This window comes from Antrostomus carolinensis, unplaced genomic scaffold, assembly GCF_000700745.2.
Source record: "Antrostomus carolinensis isolate BGI_N321 unplaced genomic scaffold, ASM70074v2 scaffold25701, whole genome shotgun sequence".
NCBI lineage: Eukaryota > Metazoa > Chordata > Aves > Caprimulgiformes > Caprimulgidae > Antrostomus > Antrostomus carolinensis.
Window position 1 is genome coordinate 47,536 of NW_010295287.1, and position 18,910 is coordinate 66,445.

At 41.1% G+C, this 18,910-nt stretch overlaps 2 protein-coding genes across 2 annotated transcripts in view; one reads left to right on the forward strand and one right to left on the reverse strand.

Annotated features, from left to right (window-relative positions):
- MXI1 (MAX interactor 1, dimerization protein) overlaps positions 1 to 1,524 on the forward strand; it is a gene marked incomplete at its 5' end in the record, with an annotated part of 49,055 nt that extends 47,531 nt beyond the window's left edge. The window contains one exon of the mRNA XM_010177946.1: positions 1 to 1,524. This exon is cut by the window's left edge and continues 382 nt beyond it.
- A 7,813-nt stretch (positions 1,525 to 9,337) lies between these two features.
- SMNDC1 (survival motor neuron domain containing 1) lies at positions 9,338 to 18,668 on the reverse strand. The gene is made up of 5 exons (XM_010177945.2): positions 18,549 to 18,668; positions 14,404 to 14,546; positions 12,319 to 12,480; positions 11,002 to 11,155; positions 9,338 to 9,765 (listed from the first exon to the last, which is right to left on the reverse strand). Exons 1-5 carry the CDS (start codon positions 18,666 to 18,668, stop codon positions 9,628 to 9,630), a joined length of 717 nt encoding a protein of 238 aa, XP_010176247.1. The 3' UTR covers positions 9,338 to 9,627.
- Between the last annotated feature and the right edge of the window lie 242 nt (positions 18,669 to 18,910).

Consider the following 18,910-nt stretch of genomic DNA (forward strand, 5'->3'; position numbering starts at 1 on the left):
CCTTCGAAGTCAGTGAAATCTGTTTGTTTCTGTGGGACCTGGACCTAGACCTTAGTGATGAAACACTTTGTTTTGAATTTATTTGTTTGAAAGAGGATACTATAGACTCATCCCTCTCTTTCTGTCATGAGATCTGAGAAATGTCAGAATTTCTTATATTGCATTCAGGTTGAACAACCTAGTTTAGGCCCTTTTGAAGAGCTTTTGTGGTCCTAAAAGGACCGTGTCCTACAGTTTATCACAATCCAATGCTGTTGTAATGTAGTAGGAAATCTAAGAAGGCTTCCGTAGCCTAGAAATAACAATGACAATAATAGTTAAGGTCTCATTCTGTGCCCAGAGAGAGGGGGGCAGCACAGAGAGATGTTCAGGAGATAACATCATTCAGCTCAGCTTTCTGTTGGACATCATTTAAAAAGCCAAGTACCTCTGATGCGTGGCTAAAGCAAGAGGTACCCACTTGTAATCTACCAGCACATTGTGGGCTGTTGTCATGCCTCAGGCTGTGACACCAGCAGCGGATCTCCCGGTAGATGTGTGCTCGTATGCGGGCACACAGCCAGCTGAGGACAGAAAGAAACCAGCACATACGAGAGGTGATATGCCTGAAAGTCATGCCCAGATACTGAGCCACTATGACCTTTTTATTTGAAGAGATTTTTTGATAAACATTTGTAAATGTGTTGGGAGGGAAAACACCCCAAGTCTGATGCGTCTTTTTAGAGCTTGTCCATATGAAACCTTAGATGTCTTTTATATGAATTTATGCCATGAGAAGATCTCTGTTTTGATGAAGCACTTGACCCAATGAAATGCAAAGATGCTTTTTGCCATGCACACGATGGATGAAGGCTGTGCTAGCTGGAAGAGGCCAGGTTTGGTGGGGGTTTCTTCGGTTTTCTTTTTAGAATCATTCCCTTTGCTGACTTTTGAAGTTCCAGTCCAGTAGTTAACCTAGTTAAGCTCAGCACGTCTCTCATGTTAATGTAACGTTTTGACTGCACGTCCTGTTCCCAAGGGCCTTGCCATCTTATCTGTGCAGGTGCTGTTAAGAGCTATTATAGCAAATGTTTTCTAATTTTCTCGGAGACGAGCGTTCTAACCTGCACTTTGAGGGCTTTGCTTTTTTTTTTTATTATTATTATTTTTTTGTCTTTTTAATGGCCAGGATTATTTTGTTTTCCAAGTTTTAAAAACCTTAATAGAGTCCTCACCTATGGCATTGTTTGAAACTTTGTATATCCTTAAGTAATTTAACTACCCCTCATTACTAAGAAAAAAGAAAAAAAAAAAGAGGAAAAAATGCTTTATGAAATTCATAACTTATTGCTGATTTGAATGGGTTGTTAATTTCAGTCCTTTAGATTTTATTTTATTGTTTTAGGTAGGGTTGGGCAAAAAGAGGTAAAATGAAATAAAAAAATAAAAACAACCATATTTAGCAGTGCAGTGGAATTGTGTTTAAATGTTAGCATATGGTCCCCATTAAAGTAGCACTTTAACGCCATTAAACATTTCTGTATCTGAAATGAGTCGTGTTCTTCCATCTTGGTCACTCGTATCACTTGAGCCAGCTCTTTGTTCTTCTTGTGCCCTTCGATCCTGTGGTGAGAAGATCCTGAGCAAGTCTGCTGGAGAGTTTTGTGTTATGATAAGTTACCTGCGTTTAAATATTCTGATGTTTTTTCCCCCACTCTACTCCAAAATGTGTCGTCCATGGTAAGAGGCACAACACACACGCTTGAGTAGAGGAACAATCTTTCCATGGCTGTAATGAATTATTTCTGTTTGGTTTGGGGTTTTTTTTAATTAATTTGCTTACTAAGTCCGGATCAGGTTGCTGTTGGTAAATGTTTTCACATGTCTGTGTGTCATCCAGTGGTTCAGTACATCTGTTCTTCTTCCTTCTGGGAGATGACCTGTCAGGAGCAGGAGTCTGCCAGAGATGGAACTGAGCTCTAGGTTAACAAATGGGGCCAAAGGGTTTTCAAAGAACAAATGCTGCTTGGATTTATGTTTGGGGTCTGCATAATCTCTGGGTAACACAAGGTTTGGGACAGTCTTCTGAGTGGTGAAAAGTGGGAAACTTTAGCTCTAGCAAGGCTTTATCTATTTATTCATTATTATTCTCCTCAGAAATGTTGACCACTGGCAGCCCTGGTGCTGGGCCATTGAATACCAGTGGGATTGATTTATTGATGACCCTTTTTCTATAGTTGTCCCAGCACCTCCTCCTTCCTGTTACTGCTGTTTGTTTTAAATGGCCACTTGGGAAAGAAATATCACAGCTGAGAACTACTAAAGTTCAAGGGGTGGGGAATGGCTTTGCTCTCCTAATTGGTATAAAACAATGACATGTCTGTGGTTGGAATAAGCATGTCTGAGATGTTTGCTTGTATGCTCCAGGGCCAGTTTGGTAGCTCCTACCTTTTCTAGCATTGTGGACTCAAAGGGATCTAGATATCAAGTGCAAATACAGTGGGGAAAATGTAGCAGGAGATGAGCTTCCATCACCAGCCACCTGCCTGACCCCTCGCCCAGCACCAGTGGTGCAGCCAGGAAGAGGACCAGGGATAGACAAAATTAAGAGCCTTTATAATAACTGCTAAAGACATGGGGTTGGCTGTGCTGGTGCTGGGGGTTTCTTTGTGGCAGGTCTTGGCAGATGTCAGCTAGAGTTTGGGTGGTTTCTTACGTGATGGAAACATGTTCCTGGCTTTTCGAGGTTGCCCTGCACTGCTGTTGATGCATTGTGGACTCTGGCCTTTTCTGTGTGCCTGAACCTGGCACGGTCTGTCACACTCCTCACGTCTCCCTTCGCTGGTCTGGTCTGTTGTGTCAAAATGTTCAAGATGACTAATTTGCTCAGAGAAGTTGCTCTAAGTTACTTTTACATGATTGCACAGACCAATTCTTGTGGTTATGCAGGACATCACTTAGATGATCATACCAGTTCCTTCTGCTTAAAACCACATGAATCTCCTGAATTGTCCCTGTTGTGGCAAGCCGGAATAGTCCCATGTGCCGGATCTGCTTTAAGGTCATGCCCCTTTTCAAAGTACCATCAAACTTTCTACTTGCCACCCTGAAATCTTGTAAAATGGGGTGAGTATCTGGAGGGGCAGATCCAAACCCTTGAGGGTTAAGTCTGTCTTACCCTTTGGAGGCTGAGATGGTCCCTCAAACTGCTGAACTGTCCAACAGAGCAAGTCAAATTTACTGGTTTTCCCCAGAAGAGTGCTCATAAAAGCTTATTATTTTGTCCAAATTCTGTCCATATATATAAAAAAAGGTTATTTTCTTTCACCCCAGGAGATGAAGACACTAAAAGCATGTTGCTGTTGGATTCCCAACTCCAGTATTTTTTAATGCACAACTATGTGAAATTTGTGCTGCTTCTGAGGCCTCGTTTTACTCCTCTGCAAGTAGAGAGTAAAGTGAAACACTTGGAGTCTTCTCCCCTGTGGCCCTGGGTGTCAGCCCTCCACGTGAACTCAAGTTTCATCCAGAGTAACACTTATTCTCACCACATGGTAATTTGGGCATGGAATCATATTTTCCATTCATCTTTGCAGAATTGTGCGAGGGTTTTTTATGGTTTGCTTTATGGGTGCTATTGTTTTTCTGCTTTATTTTTTGTTTTTGTAGAGTAACAAAAGTCCTAAATTTCTGCTTAATTTTACAAGAATATGGTGACTTTTCCTCTAAGAACTGGATGTGCTTTCCTTAGGCAACTTGCCCACACCCAGCAGACACACACGCGTGCGTGCACACGGCTCCCTCGTAACTTCATGCTGTCGAGTCCTCCCTCTGTAAATTAGATCCCCGGTGGGTGTTTTTGCTGCGGACAAACCTATTAAAAAGACCATCCAGCATTTTCCTTCTTTTGACACAAGTGTATTGCAGGATGTCATCTCGCATCTGCAGACAAGGTGGAGATGAGTATCTGGCTGCATTTGTCATGGTTATCCTGTGGCGAGTTGTCACTTGAAGGTCATTTTAATGTCCGTTCCATTAGAGGCATGTCGGTGATGAAAGTGGTCTCAAATCCATCTGTCTCAAGAAATCTGTAGGTCAATGGAAATGGGGTTAACTGTACAGACCAAGCATTTTCCAGGTTTTATGGCTGTGTTTCCTTTTGTTTGTTTGTTGTGTCTGTTTCTGGGCTGTGAGCTCCAGCCTCCTGCTTCTCTGCTCTTTGTTGTGTTTTACCTGCTGCTCCCTGTTTGTGTTTCTCTGTGGTCCTGTTGAAATGGATGAAACATTTGGCTTCAGTGGAAGTGGGATCAGTCATGTGCACTAAATGGAGATGAGTTGGGGGTTTTGTTTTTGTTTTTCTCCCCTAGGATTGTAAGTTTTTGTTGTCGCGTGTTTTCTGGCCCCAGCCATATGTCATTGGAAAGGGAAACTGGGGTTACTTCCTGGAAGATAATGGTAAAACCCAGGACTTTGTTCTGAGATTAGGGAGGTGATAATATTAATAATGAAAAAGAAGTCCATAAATAACAGCATAAAGTCTCATGTATTTTCCTGAGGCTTTGTCCTGTGGACAAATTCTCTGGTGAGTGATAAATTCTGTGGCCTGATAGTGACTGAAACTCCTCTGCATCCACAATAGCCTCGGAATTTTCCCGTGGGTCCCTCAGGGAAGAGGAGTGTGTCCTTCCTCTCTAGTTACCAGTCTGCACAAAATATCTAGAAAATACTGATGTGCTGTCAGATTTGCTTGAAATTGGCCAACAGATCCAAGTGATGTTTGGGAGGATGAATGTGGGAGAGGAGAGTGGTTGTCTGCATAGACAATGTTTTCCTTTAGAGCAACCTGTTAGAGAAAGGCAGGTGGTTTAATTGGGGATAATAGATGAGCAGTGTCAGCATGCCTCCTCCACGAGGTGACAGTTACAGGGGTGGTTAGAGAGAAGACAGATTTAGTGTTCAACTGTTCCCCTCCCGTGATTCCCACTGAAAGACGCGCTAGTGATCCAGAAAGCCACTCTGTGCACGTGCAGTTTGCTTTGCCCCAAATTCACCCCTTTCTTAAGGTCATGAATGTTGCAGCGGGGCTGTGTTGCAGCAAGGATTCATTTTGATCTTGAGGGACGTGGCAGCAAAACAGGGTAAATCATCAAAGGAATTTAAAGCATTGTATGGTAGTTGTAACATGGTGGTTGCTAGTCAGAATGGACGCAGACCTAGTTCATAGCTTGACTGAGGCTAGCAGCGCTCTGGCTAGTGCTCTGTTGAGCTAAGGCTCGGAAATGCTTTCCCTTTAAGCCCTTTCCTAAAACACCTGTCTCAAACCAACACATTCTTTTGGATCTCCTCCTGGAAAGCTTGATGGGAAAATATAAAAGCTCTTTCCTCTCCTGTACTGGTGTAAAGCTTTACAAAACAGCACTCGTTGCCCTCAGGAATACTTGTTCATAAAAATGCAAGATTTAAAACTTAGCATCACTTGTGTTCCTCACAGAGAACTTCTCTTTGGGAAGTAATACCACCTTCCAGACTAGGTGAGAGCAAGACGTTTTCTGGCAGCATCTATCATGGGAAAGCTTTGCACTTCTGTACAGACCAAGGGCTCGTTGCAAGGGGAGTTCAGCATAGCAAGGAAACTGTATTAGAAAAGGAAATAACGTGAGTGCTTTTGTGTAGCAGAGCTGTCAGCTGATGGCCGGAGCTTTGACCTGTCAGCGAGGTTGCTTTATCAGGTCATACGTTAACAGGTCGCTAGCTTGGGTATATGGCAGGGATGTTTGTTACCAGAGATTGCAAAAGAAGGAGGGACATTTGCATCAGACCTCAGTGAAGCTTTTTAGAGCGCAGATAAGGACTGGACAGATTGCAATGCAGAGCAGCACCAGCTGCAAGGCAGGGACACTTCTCTTGGGCCTGGCCCAAGAACATTCTCCATAATCACAGGCTTAGTGTAAGTGTTGTGAGACATGCAAGTGGTGGTGGGCTCACAAAATACTGCCACAGCGCTGAGTCAGGTGAGCGGAACATCAGTGGCAAGTACAGGAGTTTACCTTCTAAACATCTTCAGTGTTGAATTGCAGTGTTCTAACTTGAAGTCCTTTTTTTTTTAAACTTACAAACCTCTTGAGACCAAGTATCTACAGCAATAAGTGACACAGCACTCTCACTCTGGCAGAAGGGAAAGCCAGAGAGAGATGGATTGCCATGATTTAAAAATTTAAAGTTGCTACTCTTAGAGACAGTTGTAAATACTTGAACTGATTGGAGCAGTCCCAGATCAGAGTCAGATTTGTGCTGGTTTAATTTCCCCAACAGATGACAATTTGTACAAGATTGAGGCTGTACTAAATAAACCATTTCCTGTGGTAACTTTTAAGAGGAAACATGTTGCCCATACTGGTCATCTTGCACAGTATCCTTATCTGAAAGGAACAAATACGTGTTTTCCAACAAATATCTTTTCCATAACACCTCTAGCTTAGTGGCTTTGCGCTCTTTACTTTTACACTTGACTAACTTTCCCTCTGTCACTTCATTATTTCCAAGTACTGTCAGCTTTACAGTGGGATTTGCTAGCACTGGGGGAGGTACTTTGCTTGCTGAGCAGCCCACAAGTCAATGCAGAACATGAGTTCTGAAAAATCGGGGTTATTTCTTGTTTAGAGCAGCTAATAAAACTGGGAAATAAGTTTATATTTAAACAAACAAACAAAAACCCCAAACCAATACCCAGACACTCTGAGCCACACAACTCGGGTCACTTCAGCATTTGTAAAATAAGGAACTTGTTTGTTTGTTTGTTTGTTTGAGCAATTACCAGCGTTGCTTAACTCATGGTTTATTTGTTCTATGTGAATTTCTCAAGACATTTATTTACTAAGGCAGTGTTCTTAAGCCAGACTGCACCTGAACTAGCCCGGTGCTGCAGATGAGGAAACAGCATTTTAAAAAAATAAATTAGGTGCCACAGGGAACGTCTATGTGGCAGGGTTGGGTTGGGGTTTTTTTTTTTTTTTTACAAGTTGTTTTCAAAATGTTCCTCTTCCATGGAGCAACCACCCCAGCCACAGTGGTATTACTGGGTCACTGTCTATGCCAGGTGAGGCACTCCAGAAAAAAAAAATGTATCAAAATTTTCTTTGCAGTGTTTCTTTGCAGTGCCAAACAGAAGAATTACAGCAGAGTTCATCAGGCAAACCACGTTATAGGAGAGGTGACCGTAAGTTACTCAAGGAAATGTCTCAGTTTTGCTATTTATTGTTTTTTAAAGGCTCAGCAAAAAATGAAGCAAGCCGTGAGACTGGACTAGTTTTAACTGGGCTGGACTGTGTTACCGTAAGGGAGGCTCAGGCAGCAGCTGCACTCTGATGACTCGCTGTACCTTAAGCTCTCTTCAGGACAAGTGAACAAATCGCCCTGTGACAGACCGTTTATTGTATTTATTCCATCAGAAGATAAGCACATGTGGTGCTATGTCAGGTGTGGATTAACTCTCTTTGGAGAAAGTTAGGGGTTTTTTTTAAAAAGAAGAAAGAATAAGTGGAGATGAAGAAAAGGCTCACCTGGCTTTCTGCAGACTCCAGTTCTGCCTGTGTTAGCGTGTTTCAGTTCTAACTTGAAGAAGCTCCTTTTGGGCAGTGAAAGGGACACAGCAGTGCAGCTGTGAAAGACAACAGGTGACCTTCCTCAGCAGTTAGCCAGCTCTCAGTGTTGCAGGACTATCGCCTATTTAATGTCACTGCTGAAACTTGGCTCTGTAGGATGTGCAGGCTGGAGTACAAACTCCCTTTCTAAAAAGCAGTGGAGTCAGAGTATTTTACTCTTAAGCTAGAAGCCTTCCTCTGCAAAAGAAAATTTAACCCCCTGCTACCACTGATGAGGAGTTACACAAAACCTACTTTATCCTGCAGTGACTCGATTCCCTTTTGAGTATTACAGTTCTGCCCAGCAGATTCTGTACTTGTCGCTTTCCTGATCATTTACTGTCCCCCCCATGACACCTTCACTCGTCAAACGTATCCAGCAGATTTTAAACACTTTATTTAATAAAAGTTAAACATACAAAACTGAAATTAACACACTTTGTATTCATAAAAATCACCTTCTCCCATTATAGGGAGAACCTTTTTCTATGTATGGATTCTAAACTACCAGTTGTAGAGTTTAGCTTGAGTTGTGACTCAGGTAACTGATGGACATTTCCACCAATCAGTGCATCAACAATTGCTGACATGACCTGATCTAATTAACAAATTACAAAATGAGCTACATTAACATAATATACAGGGAAATAATGGTCAGGGTTAATGGACAAGAAACACCCTTTAATTATGTAATGGGGGAAACAGGTGATGTACTCTTGTCCATTAACTCAGCCCTAGATTTTACAAAAATAATATCTACATTGTTTACAGGGCTACCCATTAACTTCTTTAAACACATTACGGGTTCAGAGATGGCACCACTACCGTCAGTGAGAGACAAGTAACAGAGGAAAGCAAATCACAGATGAAATACAAGAAAGCAAGAGCTTTTACACGTGGTTTCCTGAATAAAACTGAAGGGGCTGAGCAGCACTGTAGTACAGCTGAAGTGACATTGAACACTAGGGCCAGGCAGTTATTTTAAGGATAGAAACTGCAGATGAACCTTGACTCCCTCACAACTCGGTGGGATGGAGACATTCCTGTCTGCTGCAGTTCTACTCGACCAGAAGGAGGAGGCCCAGGCTACTCCAGGTCTGTGACCGTACCATCAAACCTGCAACGTCTACAGAGGGGAGATGATGGCTTCTTTCCAAAGCACAACCATTTTATGTTCTCCCAACTCTCTGATCCTTGGGGCTGGGTGGGTATTTTTAACCACAGTTCTCTACTTTGAAATTGGAGTCTAAATGTCTTGTCCTACGGTTTTCTGGTTACCTTTCAATAACCTCCTATTAAAATTTGATGAGTATTTAAAAACAAACAAACAAAGAGTATCTCCTCTGCTTAACTTCTAGCACAGGAAACTCAGAGTGGAATTAAAGACAGATTTACTGTATGAACAGCACATGAATCATCATCAGTAATAAAGATCCTATCATCGGCCCTGTTCTGCCCTCATTTGCAGCTGTACAAATGGATCCTCCGTGGATTTGTAAGGAGTAATTTAGAGCTTCCTTAGCAATCCCGTGTGACGTACAAGCTGTGAGGGAGTCCACCTCTCTCTCCCAGAGCTGTGGCGGCTCTGCAGTGCTGAGCTTGTCACTCAGACAGCACTGTGACTACGGAAACAAGGGAGGCTGTTACGGTGCCATTTTTATACCACCACTTTTCTTATGGAAAAAAACCCCCAACAATCTTCACTACTAGTACAAAGGGAAGATTCCAGAGATCAAAGCTGCAGATAACTACTGCTTTCAGAGTGAAAGGTGACAGCAGTTCGTGAAAGCATTTACCTGCAGAATATATTTTAATGCAACTACGAAATGATTAGGGGGGGTCAAATCAATAGCTGAAGATTTAAGGCTCGTATCAGCTGAAGCCAAAGTGATGGTGACAAAATGGACTACTCGCTATGTGCCAACAAATAATTTACTTTTAGAAAAATATAATGATAAAAAGATAAGTGTAAAGCCCTGCAGAGATGAAGTTCCACCTTCTTCCCCTGTTACTGAGGCATCAAATGCCTGACATTATATTTAGAGGTATCTTGATACTGTGTCATCGGTTTGTCTGCAATTCCACATGTTCCAACTCCAACCTTGCCAGTTACGCTCTCAGGGGAAGCAAAAATACTCCTCTTTACCTGCAAAGGAAACAGAAAACACCATTCCTGAATAATTACTAACTGGATTTTAAAAACAAAACAGGCGATCATTATTGTTTGAAGTATTTCAATATCCTCAACTTCTTACCCTACAGACAAGCACACTTTCTAAAGGCTAACTCATCCACGACACAGAATGGTTTGGGTTGGAAGGGACCTTAAAGACCATCCAGTTCCAACCCTCCTGCCATGAGCAGGGACACCTTCCACTAGACCAAGTTGCTCAAAGCCTCATCCAACCTGGTCTTGAACACTTCCAGGGAGGGGGCATCCACAGCTTCTCTGGCCAACCTGGGCCAGTGTCTCACCACCCTCACAGGAAATAATTTCCTCCTAATATCTGATCTAAAACCACCCTCTTGCAGTTTAAAGCCATTTCCCCTTGTTCTCTCACTCCCTGCCCTTGTAAAAAGTCCCTCCCCAGCTTTCCTGCAGTCCTTCAGGTGTTGGAAGGCCGCTATAAGATCTCCCCAGAGCCTTCTCTTCTCCAGGCTGAACAGCCCCAACTCTCTCAGCCTGTCCTCACAGCAGAGCTGCTCCAGCCCTCGGATCATCCTCGTGGCCTCCTCTGGACTCGTTCTAACTGGTCCACGTCTTTCTTGTGTTGGGGGCTCCAGATCTATACACAGTACTCCAGGTGGGGCCTTACAAGAGCCTTACATGTTATCAGCCAGTCAGACAACGGAGGTGGGAACTACTGGCACCTACATACTGGATATGATCACGACACTCAGGACAATAACAAATAAAATTTGCCTTCCTCATAAAATGATCTCTAATAACTGTTCATAAGGAAGACTGAAGTTTTACCACTATGTCTGTCAGCTCTTGGTCAAGCCATGATGAAAATGGAATAAGGCTTTACAGTGTCCTTGCTGCCTTTGTTGCACTACACTTGCCATGCCAGGGCAGTTACTTCGCACTGACACGCGCAGCAGGAAGTCAGGCTTGGAGGTTTCGACAGGGCCCCGGTTCCAAGCTCCAACAAACACTACCTGTCAACTGACAGGGAGCCCAGCTCTCCAAGAAGAGCACTCCTCCAAAATCATCCAGTGCAAAACCAGGCCTTTTCAGTGTACAAAATACCATGCTGCATACTGCAGAATCCTGAAGATGAACCCCCTTTAAAAAACACCCCCCCGCCCCCCTTTCTCCAAGTACTGCACAGAAATGTACACCCTGTTGTCATTCACATACTGACAAAACCAAACCAACCTGGCCTTTTTTGTTTTTAGAATAGGCTCTGTTGTTAAACTGCTGCCACTTGACTTTCTGGTCCTCTCGTTCCTGTTCAAGTTCTTTAATTCTCTGAGCTTTTTTCAAAGCTTTCTTCTTTTTATACTCTCGCTGCTGGGCTATCATCTCTTTTCTGGAGAGAAGGAAAAAAGACATTTTATGTTTGTGCTTTTTCCTGTAAGGAACCAAAACCCCCATAATACAGACATGCACAACAGTTTCCCATAAGTGAAGTAACAAAAAACCAAAGCTTGTAAATATTCTCTTACACCAAAAAAACCCCCAAAAACCCAACAAAACAAACCAACCAAGTCTTTCCATACAAAAACATTACATTGCTTATCTATTTATTTGGGCATGAGTACAACAACAACCATCACCACCTGATTGAGAACATGCCAAACACAGCAACCCATGGGATCGAGTGAAATTCATTTCTGGAATTGAAAATGTACCCATTGGCACTTTCACATTTCAGAAACATCCAGGGATTGAAAATAGGAATAGCCCATTTGAATGAAAAGCCCAGACTTTTCCAGAGGTCTGCATGACTCTCATGTACCAAATACTGGACAGGGGTAGAAGGAAAAGAACAAAGATAAGTTACTTCAGTAAAGATAAGGAAGTTCAAAGAGTTGATCTATGCCACAATGCAGCGCCCCTGAGAACGATCCCTCAGGGAAGGGATCATTGCCTGTAACAAACTCTGAAATTGTACCACTCTGCCACTTAAAAAAAAAGGAAAAAAAATGTTTTCAGCCCTTAAAAATGCCTTTCTATGTCAGACACAGCAGGATACTGAGTAAAGCACAGCTCCCCAGTGACGGGGTCAACACAGCCACCCTGACACAGGGACAGGGCAGAGGCAGAGTCCTTCGTACTGCTGAGCATACTCCTGTGAGCCAGGTCACAGATCTGAGCAGAGCCTGCACTAGATCTGGGCTGAAACTTGCAGGATTTCTGCTCTCAACAGAAGAGCACTCACTTTTTCTTTTTAATCTACTGCTTACATACTTGACATCTTGAGATATTGTTATCAGAGTAAAACAAAGTCTGTTATGTTACCCTGCCAGGATACATATCACACATGACACCAGCCACAATAACCTGCCAAACATTACAAGCTGGATTGATTTCAGATCCTTTTTCAAGTGAACATGTGAAGACATTAAAGATATGTAAAATTTTTAAAAAGGGAGATGCTATTTCATTAACCAATCTTTATTGCTGGGGGGAGGGGGGGGGGGGGGAAGGAATATAAAGGAGCTTTCAGACTTCTGCCTGTGTATGACTTACTTGGACATGGGTTTGTTGCCACTGTCCTCTTTTGCTTTTCTTCCCTCTTCCACAGGCTTGAGGTTGAAGAGGGGGGTGACTTCAGCATTGCCATATCCAGCAAATGTGACCGCAGCTGTTCCATTCTCCTCGTCTATTTCTTCAATCTCAGCTTCATAACACCTGTAAAGATATCATGGCTGTAAGCATGTGAGTAAAGCTTTAATACTCAGCCCTTCAACACCTACACTGTCAGCCAGCTAATGGCATTCAGTAAAAAATCTGCAAACATTGGCCTTCATTTTCAGGGACAATGCATAAATCAATCCAAGAGATTTTTATTTTCTTAAGGTCAAAGGGACACAAGTACAGAGACTGGAGTCTGCTCTATTTGAACTTTAGCATCAAGAAGCAATGGCCTCACAGTTATCAAGACTAATGATTAATGCTGGGGCCAATCTAATCAGATATCCTGATTTGGTTTGAGTTCTGGCAGGTCATGGGAAGGAGCAAAAAAAGACCCAACAAAGTATCACATTCCCAGAACGCGGCTCTCGGGGAATTTACCCAGGCGTCTCGGAAAACGTCAGCTCACAAGAGCAACTTTTCCTCCATATGAAAAAGAATTTAAAAAAAACCTGAAGCTTTTAAAATATTCCCTTTGCAACACTTACAAAATCAAAAGTTTTCTTATTGATTTAAAACAGTGATTTTGAAATTTTAGCAGAAATCAGTCCATTTCATATTTATTTGTATGAAACATTTTGGTGAAACTGACCTCAGAATGGGAAAGGGGAAAAAAAGAGACAAGTGACAATTCCAGAAGTATTTAAAATAACTGAGTCTAAATTCAGAGCAAAAGGATCCATCTAAAGCAAATGGAGGAATAAAATGAGATGTTTCATAAACAATATTCCAGTTAACATTTACTAAAATAATTTTTTGTGTGATTTTTAGTGGGCCAACACCATCTTGAGTTGAGCTAGATGAAAATACATGGAAACCCAAAATGCATGAGGTAAAAAGTATTAATCTCTGGCTAGCTCTTCGTTAAACACTGGCCACTTAAGAAATGTTTTAAGAAATGCAGTGGGTTAAAAAAAACCAACCAAACAAAAAAACCCAAACAATTAAGTCCAATAAGACCCACTTCAGTGGACACTAGCACTTTCTTCCCCAATCTCTGATGCTCTAACCCAGTGACCAGAGCAAGAAGAACGACCCAGTGGTGACCTAAGACAGTAACATTCAATTTTTAAGTTCTTACACAAAAGCACCTTAGTCATTAATAACCTGTGACAGAAAAACCGTTCACTTTGAGGCTTGTTTGCAACCCAAGACATCAATAGCTATACCAAAATCTGTGTGGCTACTACATTGGTAAGAGAACCAAACTGACTGAACAACAGAGCTTCTCCCTGAGTGGTAATGACTGGGACATTAGTCCTGCAGAAACTTACATTTTAAAAAAGCTGCAAATTAAACATTTTTGCAGGATAGAAAGTAATTTTAGAATGTTTATTTCAAAGATTACAAAGTCAGAATGAACTGCTTGGGTTCCCAGAATGTCACAGGCTGACGTAAAGGAGACTAAATCCAAAAGGTCGATTAACTCCACAGTTACATTACACAGCTTGTAATTTCATAGCAAAAAACAGCATTTCCAATTCAAAATTAATTTCCAATTAGTGGCACAAACTGAGATCCAGCAAGGATTTTTCTTGATAGCAATCAATTACATATAGATGAACACAGTAACTAATTATGAATTACTCATCCTGAAACCTTTACCAAAGGCTGCTCTGACAGATGAATTAATGAAAGTCTGCTATTTATTACGTTAGCAAATGGTAATTTACCAGCACCACCCTGCTGTTACAAGGTTAGTTAGTGACAAACAGGGCATTTCTAGAAAATGACCCCACACTGCTTTGCTTTTTATCCAAAATATTGACCTTTAATAAAGACAGTACAAGAATACCCAATATAATATTTCTCCCCTAATTTATTTTTGCTTTTAGTCACCCTAGGGGCAGTTCAAACTGAATGAAAGTTTCTTACCATTGAACTATTTCATGTAACTGTTAGAGAAGTTTCTACACTTACTGTCCATCCTCACTCCATATCGCCATACACCTATCTCCAACCTTCCAGGAGTGACTGGGCAGAGCAGAAGCAGAACTGTCAGAACTTGCAAGAGTTTCTGAAGGTTGTGTTGAAAGGAGATCTTTGGTTAATTCTATGACTTCCTATAAAAGACAAAAAAACCCACAAAGAATAATTTTTCAAACTCAACTGTTACCAGGCATATTTTTACCTCAAACTTACTGGTTTGGTTTTTTTTGAAGTTACTGTATTAAATTCATAGCTGATGTAAGGTGGACTAAGTTTGTTTTGGTGGGGTTTTGGGTTTTTTTTTTTTACCATTTAACTAAACTGACTCATTTCCAACATAGATAAAAAGATGTATTGTCCTTGCTGTACTGCAGTAAAGTTGCCCACGCCCTCCTCAAAATTTCACAAAGTAGCCCATTATTTTTATGCTATTTCCTTCTAGCTGAATTGTTTATCCACAGGCACAAAGACACAGCTGGACAGTCTCAAGAAAGAAAAAAATCAAGGGTGTGATTCTATACACGTGGCTGCAAGTGCCACTTGTTACTGACAAAAAAAATAAAGAGAAAAAAAAAGGCACAACCTGTGGCAGAGTATTCAGCAGAAAAAAAACAATGCTCTGAAGACAGAACATGAAAGGACATAAAAGTTTTATTCTCTCTCTAGATGGCAGTTCCCTCCACCCCTTCCCATTTGGGACTGACTAGCTACATCATATATAGTAATCTCTAAAATACACAACTGCAAGGACAATTGCAGCATTTCTAAGGGATGAAATATTCTCAGTTTACTCAAAAATACGTGGAGTGGCTGAACTGAAGCACCCAGAGCCAGGGTGGAAGACAGCCTTCCAAAACTGCCACTCTGTAAAGCCCTCTCATTTACAGAAAGCACTCAGAGGCACACTAAAGAAATTGACTTCCTTACATCATTTTGATGTGTTTGTTTTTCCTCTAAATTCCCTGACCTTAAGATTTCAGGTCAGGCCTTCCTTTGCTATTCTATCCAACAAGACAACAAAATAACAAGTTTTTCCAGTTGTTTTAATGCAAAAGCCCCTCCCCAACCTCCTGTCAATGTTACAAACTCTTCCTGATCAAGCCCACTGGTTTTCTCTGGTGTTAAAAGTCAAAGGAGCCAGCACCTAAAGGGCCACTTAAACTTTCTGTGCAAGGCAAAGCAACTCTGCAGTCCTCAGTAGAAAAGTTCTTTAGTTCTTCGAGTATCTCAGCATGAAACACTGTCACTCTCCTAACTACCAGTAAATATTTAAATGAGGGGAGGGTTACAGATAAACAGTGTTCAACTGAGGCTCAATGGAGCCTGAACTTTCCTGGTGGTTTCACATCCCAGTTCACTATTGGGTACAAAGACTAGCTCAGGAAAAAGCAGTAAAGCTGATTTCAGCCCTCAGGAACCTAAAGGATCATAGGCAGTTCCCAAATAAGAAGTTAATACAACATTAATTTACTTGCATTTTTATCTGATGAACTATTCAACTGGCATGAATGGCCTAACAGTTTGTTTCTGTTGCAGCTGTTAATGTCTAAATTTCCAACACCTTCCTAACAAAGGTTCTGCTCTTTGTTTTAGAGGAGCTGCTAGTGAGTAAGTGCAACAGTAAGCACAGTCAGTAGCAACTGCAAGCAGAGAAATGTGCTTACAATTGCTTCTACTACTTTGGTCTCCATTTTCCATAATTCTACAGCTGAACCAGAACAGACTTTGATTATCAAGTTACTAATTTGAGAGCTCTCTGCAGAACATACAGCATGAGCCTAACTTTTCCCTCCCAGATGCAAAATTCCAAACTATTCCTCAACATATAGACAGCTGTATTCTGCAAATCCAAGAAGCATCATGGTTTGAAGTAGGTATCTTATCTCAGCAGGTGAAATACAATACAACAGGCACAAGCTACCTAAAAGTGAGGGTTTCAGCTACATAGACTACCAGGAATATGGAAATGTTGACTTACTCTTGCCACATTCCTAGATGGCTTAGGGTAGAACTCAAATGTGAACAATTTCACACAAGTCTGTCAAGGATTCTTTGAATTTCATGAAGTCACTTAAACACCAAGGCTACAAAGAGCTCACTCTTGGTAAAAATCTTCATCTGATATCCACATATCATAGTGCTAAGCACACAAGACAGGAATATTCATTTGTATTGCTACCTGTGAGGCAGTTCTAACGTCTTTAACAGAATAGTTCATTCAAAGACAATTTCTGAGCACGAGCTGGACTACCACAGCAGCTCAGGGCAGCCACATGGGTTGAACAATGTGGTTTGATGCCACATCCCTGTCACATGAAGGTGTGACCCACCAGTTAGAGTTGGCCAAGTTTTTTCCTGCCCAACAAAACCAGCTGGAGCTCTACACTCCAGAACACAATGCCCACAGATATCACCTCCAATTACAGAAGATGACAGCTGCCATCAATTCTACTTGATACAAAAGGTAGGTTTAGTCCTTGGGTACATAGACACTGCCCTGGAAGCACTTCATCGAAACAAAAGGTGAAAAGCAAAGTATTTATAAAAAGTTCTTGTAATATTTATTTTAATCTTGTTGCTCAGGAATAAGTTGAGTAACTATATAACTATTTCTGACAGAAAAAATGTTTCAATTGCATTGTAACAATATTTTTTAACTGATTTGAAAGCTATTGTACATTGTAACAATCTTTTTTGAACTAATTTGAAAGCTATTTGGTCAGGACACTGAAGCATTGAACCCTTTTTTACAGTTGTCAGGTTGGCATATATATTAAGTCTGCAAAACATTACGTCATTTTCAAGGTGGAACATATGGATAGCAAACCTTTTGGGGACGAAAGTGTAAAGATCTTCCCCATTCTGTGCAGAAAGCTTTTATTAAAAAGTTTGCAAGTTGTCCTTTCACATCAATGATCTCTGCATATCAAAGCCGAGGTCGTGTTGGTATCGGAAATATCATCCTATATGGGTTTTGCTGTGCATTTTAAAAATATAAAAATATACACATGCTTTTAACAGTGTACAACAAAGGACATTAAGATGATCTATAAAGTGCCTTGTGGGTGCAAAGCCTTTATAATTTAAAGGGAATTCTAAAGATCACCAGTTTGAGGCATTGCCTGTACTGTGGTTGAAGCATCACTTTCACAGAACAGCGGTTGCTGAATCTTGTGCTGGGTTGTTTGATGTGTTTTTAGATCTGATGGCTGAAGCAATCCACAACAGAAATGAAGCAGCATCTTGCACTCTCATGACAAATTTCAACAGTACTGCTGTTTTGTTTGGTTGGGTTGTTTTTTTTTTAATATGCCAATGTGTCTTTATATGCACGAGAATCTAAAAGGCCACTTAGCAACTTAAAATTAGGCTGTGATCTTCCCGTCACCAAACAATACCCTAAGGAATGGAAATGGTTTTTAGCTCCTAACAACATGGTATGCTCTCAAATGTTTAAAAAACAGCAGGTGGCAAACAAAGAACACTACTTCTTTCCTTTCTTATAAAAAAACCTTAATGCAATCAAGGCTTAGACATCCAAGGAATGCTGAACTACATTCTGAAGTGTTTATCCTTGCAAATGTGTGCAATGAATAAACAGATTCTGGATCAAATTATCTGACAACTCAAAATAAGCAGAAATGCAAAATGTTCAGCCCAACCATCAGGCTTCAGCATAGTAAGAGCAACAAAAAATAATTACTTTCTAAGGCCAGGCTGGATGAGGCTTTGAGCAACCTGGTCTAGTGGAAGGTGTCCCTGCTGATGGCAGGGGGGTTGGAACTGGGTGAGCTTTAAGGTCCCTTCCAACCCAAAACATTCTGTGATTCTATGAAATGCTTTTAAAAAAATAAAGAGAGAGATGGTAAAGACAGCACTGGCATATCTTTCATCACTCTGGCTAAAGTTTTTAGGAGAAGGGTTTGCTATAGAAATTAGTTTTAAAAACAGGTTGAAAATAGGCCATATTTAGTTGTTGTTTTTCCAAACCAACCCCACCATAATGGTACTAAATTATGTGAAAAGAAAAGAAAGGAAAAAACCCACCAAGTAGGTATTTTGGTTGGAATGCAAACATTTAGGAAAAATAAAGCATTTGCTAAAGACCCTGAAGTTTCAGCTGCTCATACTCTCACCTGTAAGTCCTTCTTCAGTTTTAGTAAGTCTTCATTTTCTGCATTCCCAGATAAGGCAGCCTCAACTTGCTGAAGCTGAGCTTTGTAGCTAGCTAACTGCTTAGCAAGGTCCTCCGACATCTGCAAGAAACACACACACACACATCACATCACGACAACAGGCTTGCTGCCTTTTAGGCACATCTTGTGGCACAAGTGAAACTGGCAAGTAAGGAACATGAAATGCTACGACTTAAATATTACAACTAGGAAGTTTCAGTCACACACTATTTGACTATAGATGGCTACTCACCTTAATTTTTGTGCTGTTCAGCTGCTCCCAAGCAATTTCTAAAAATAAAAATAAATAAAAATAAAAATAA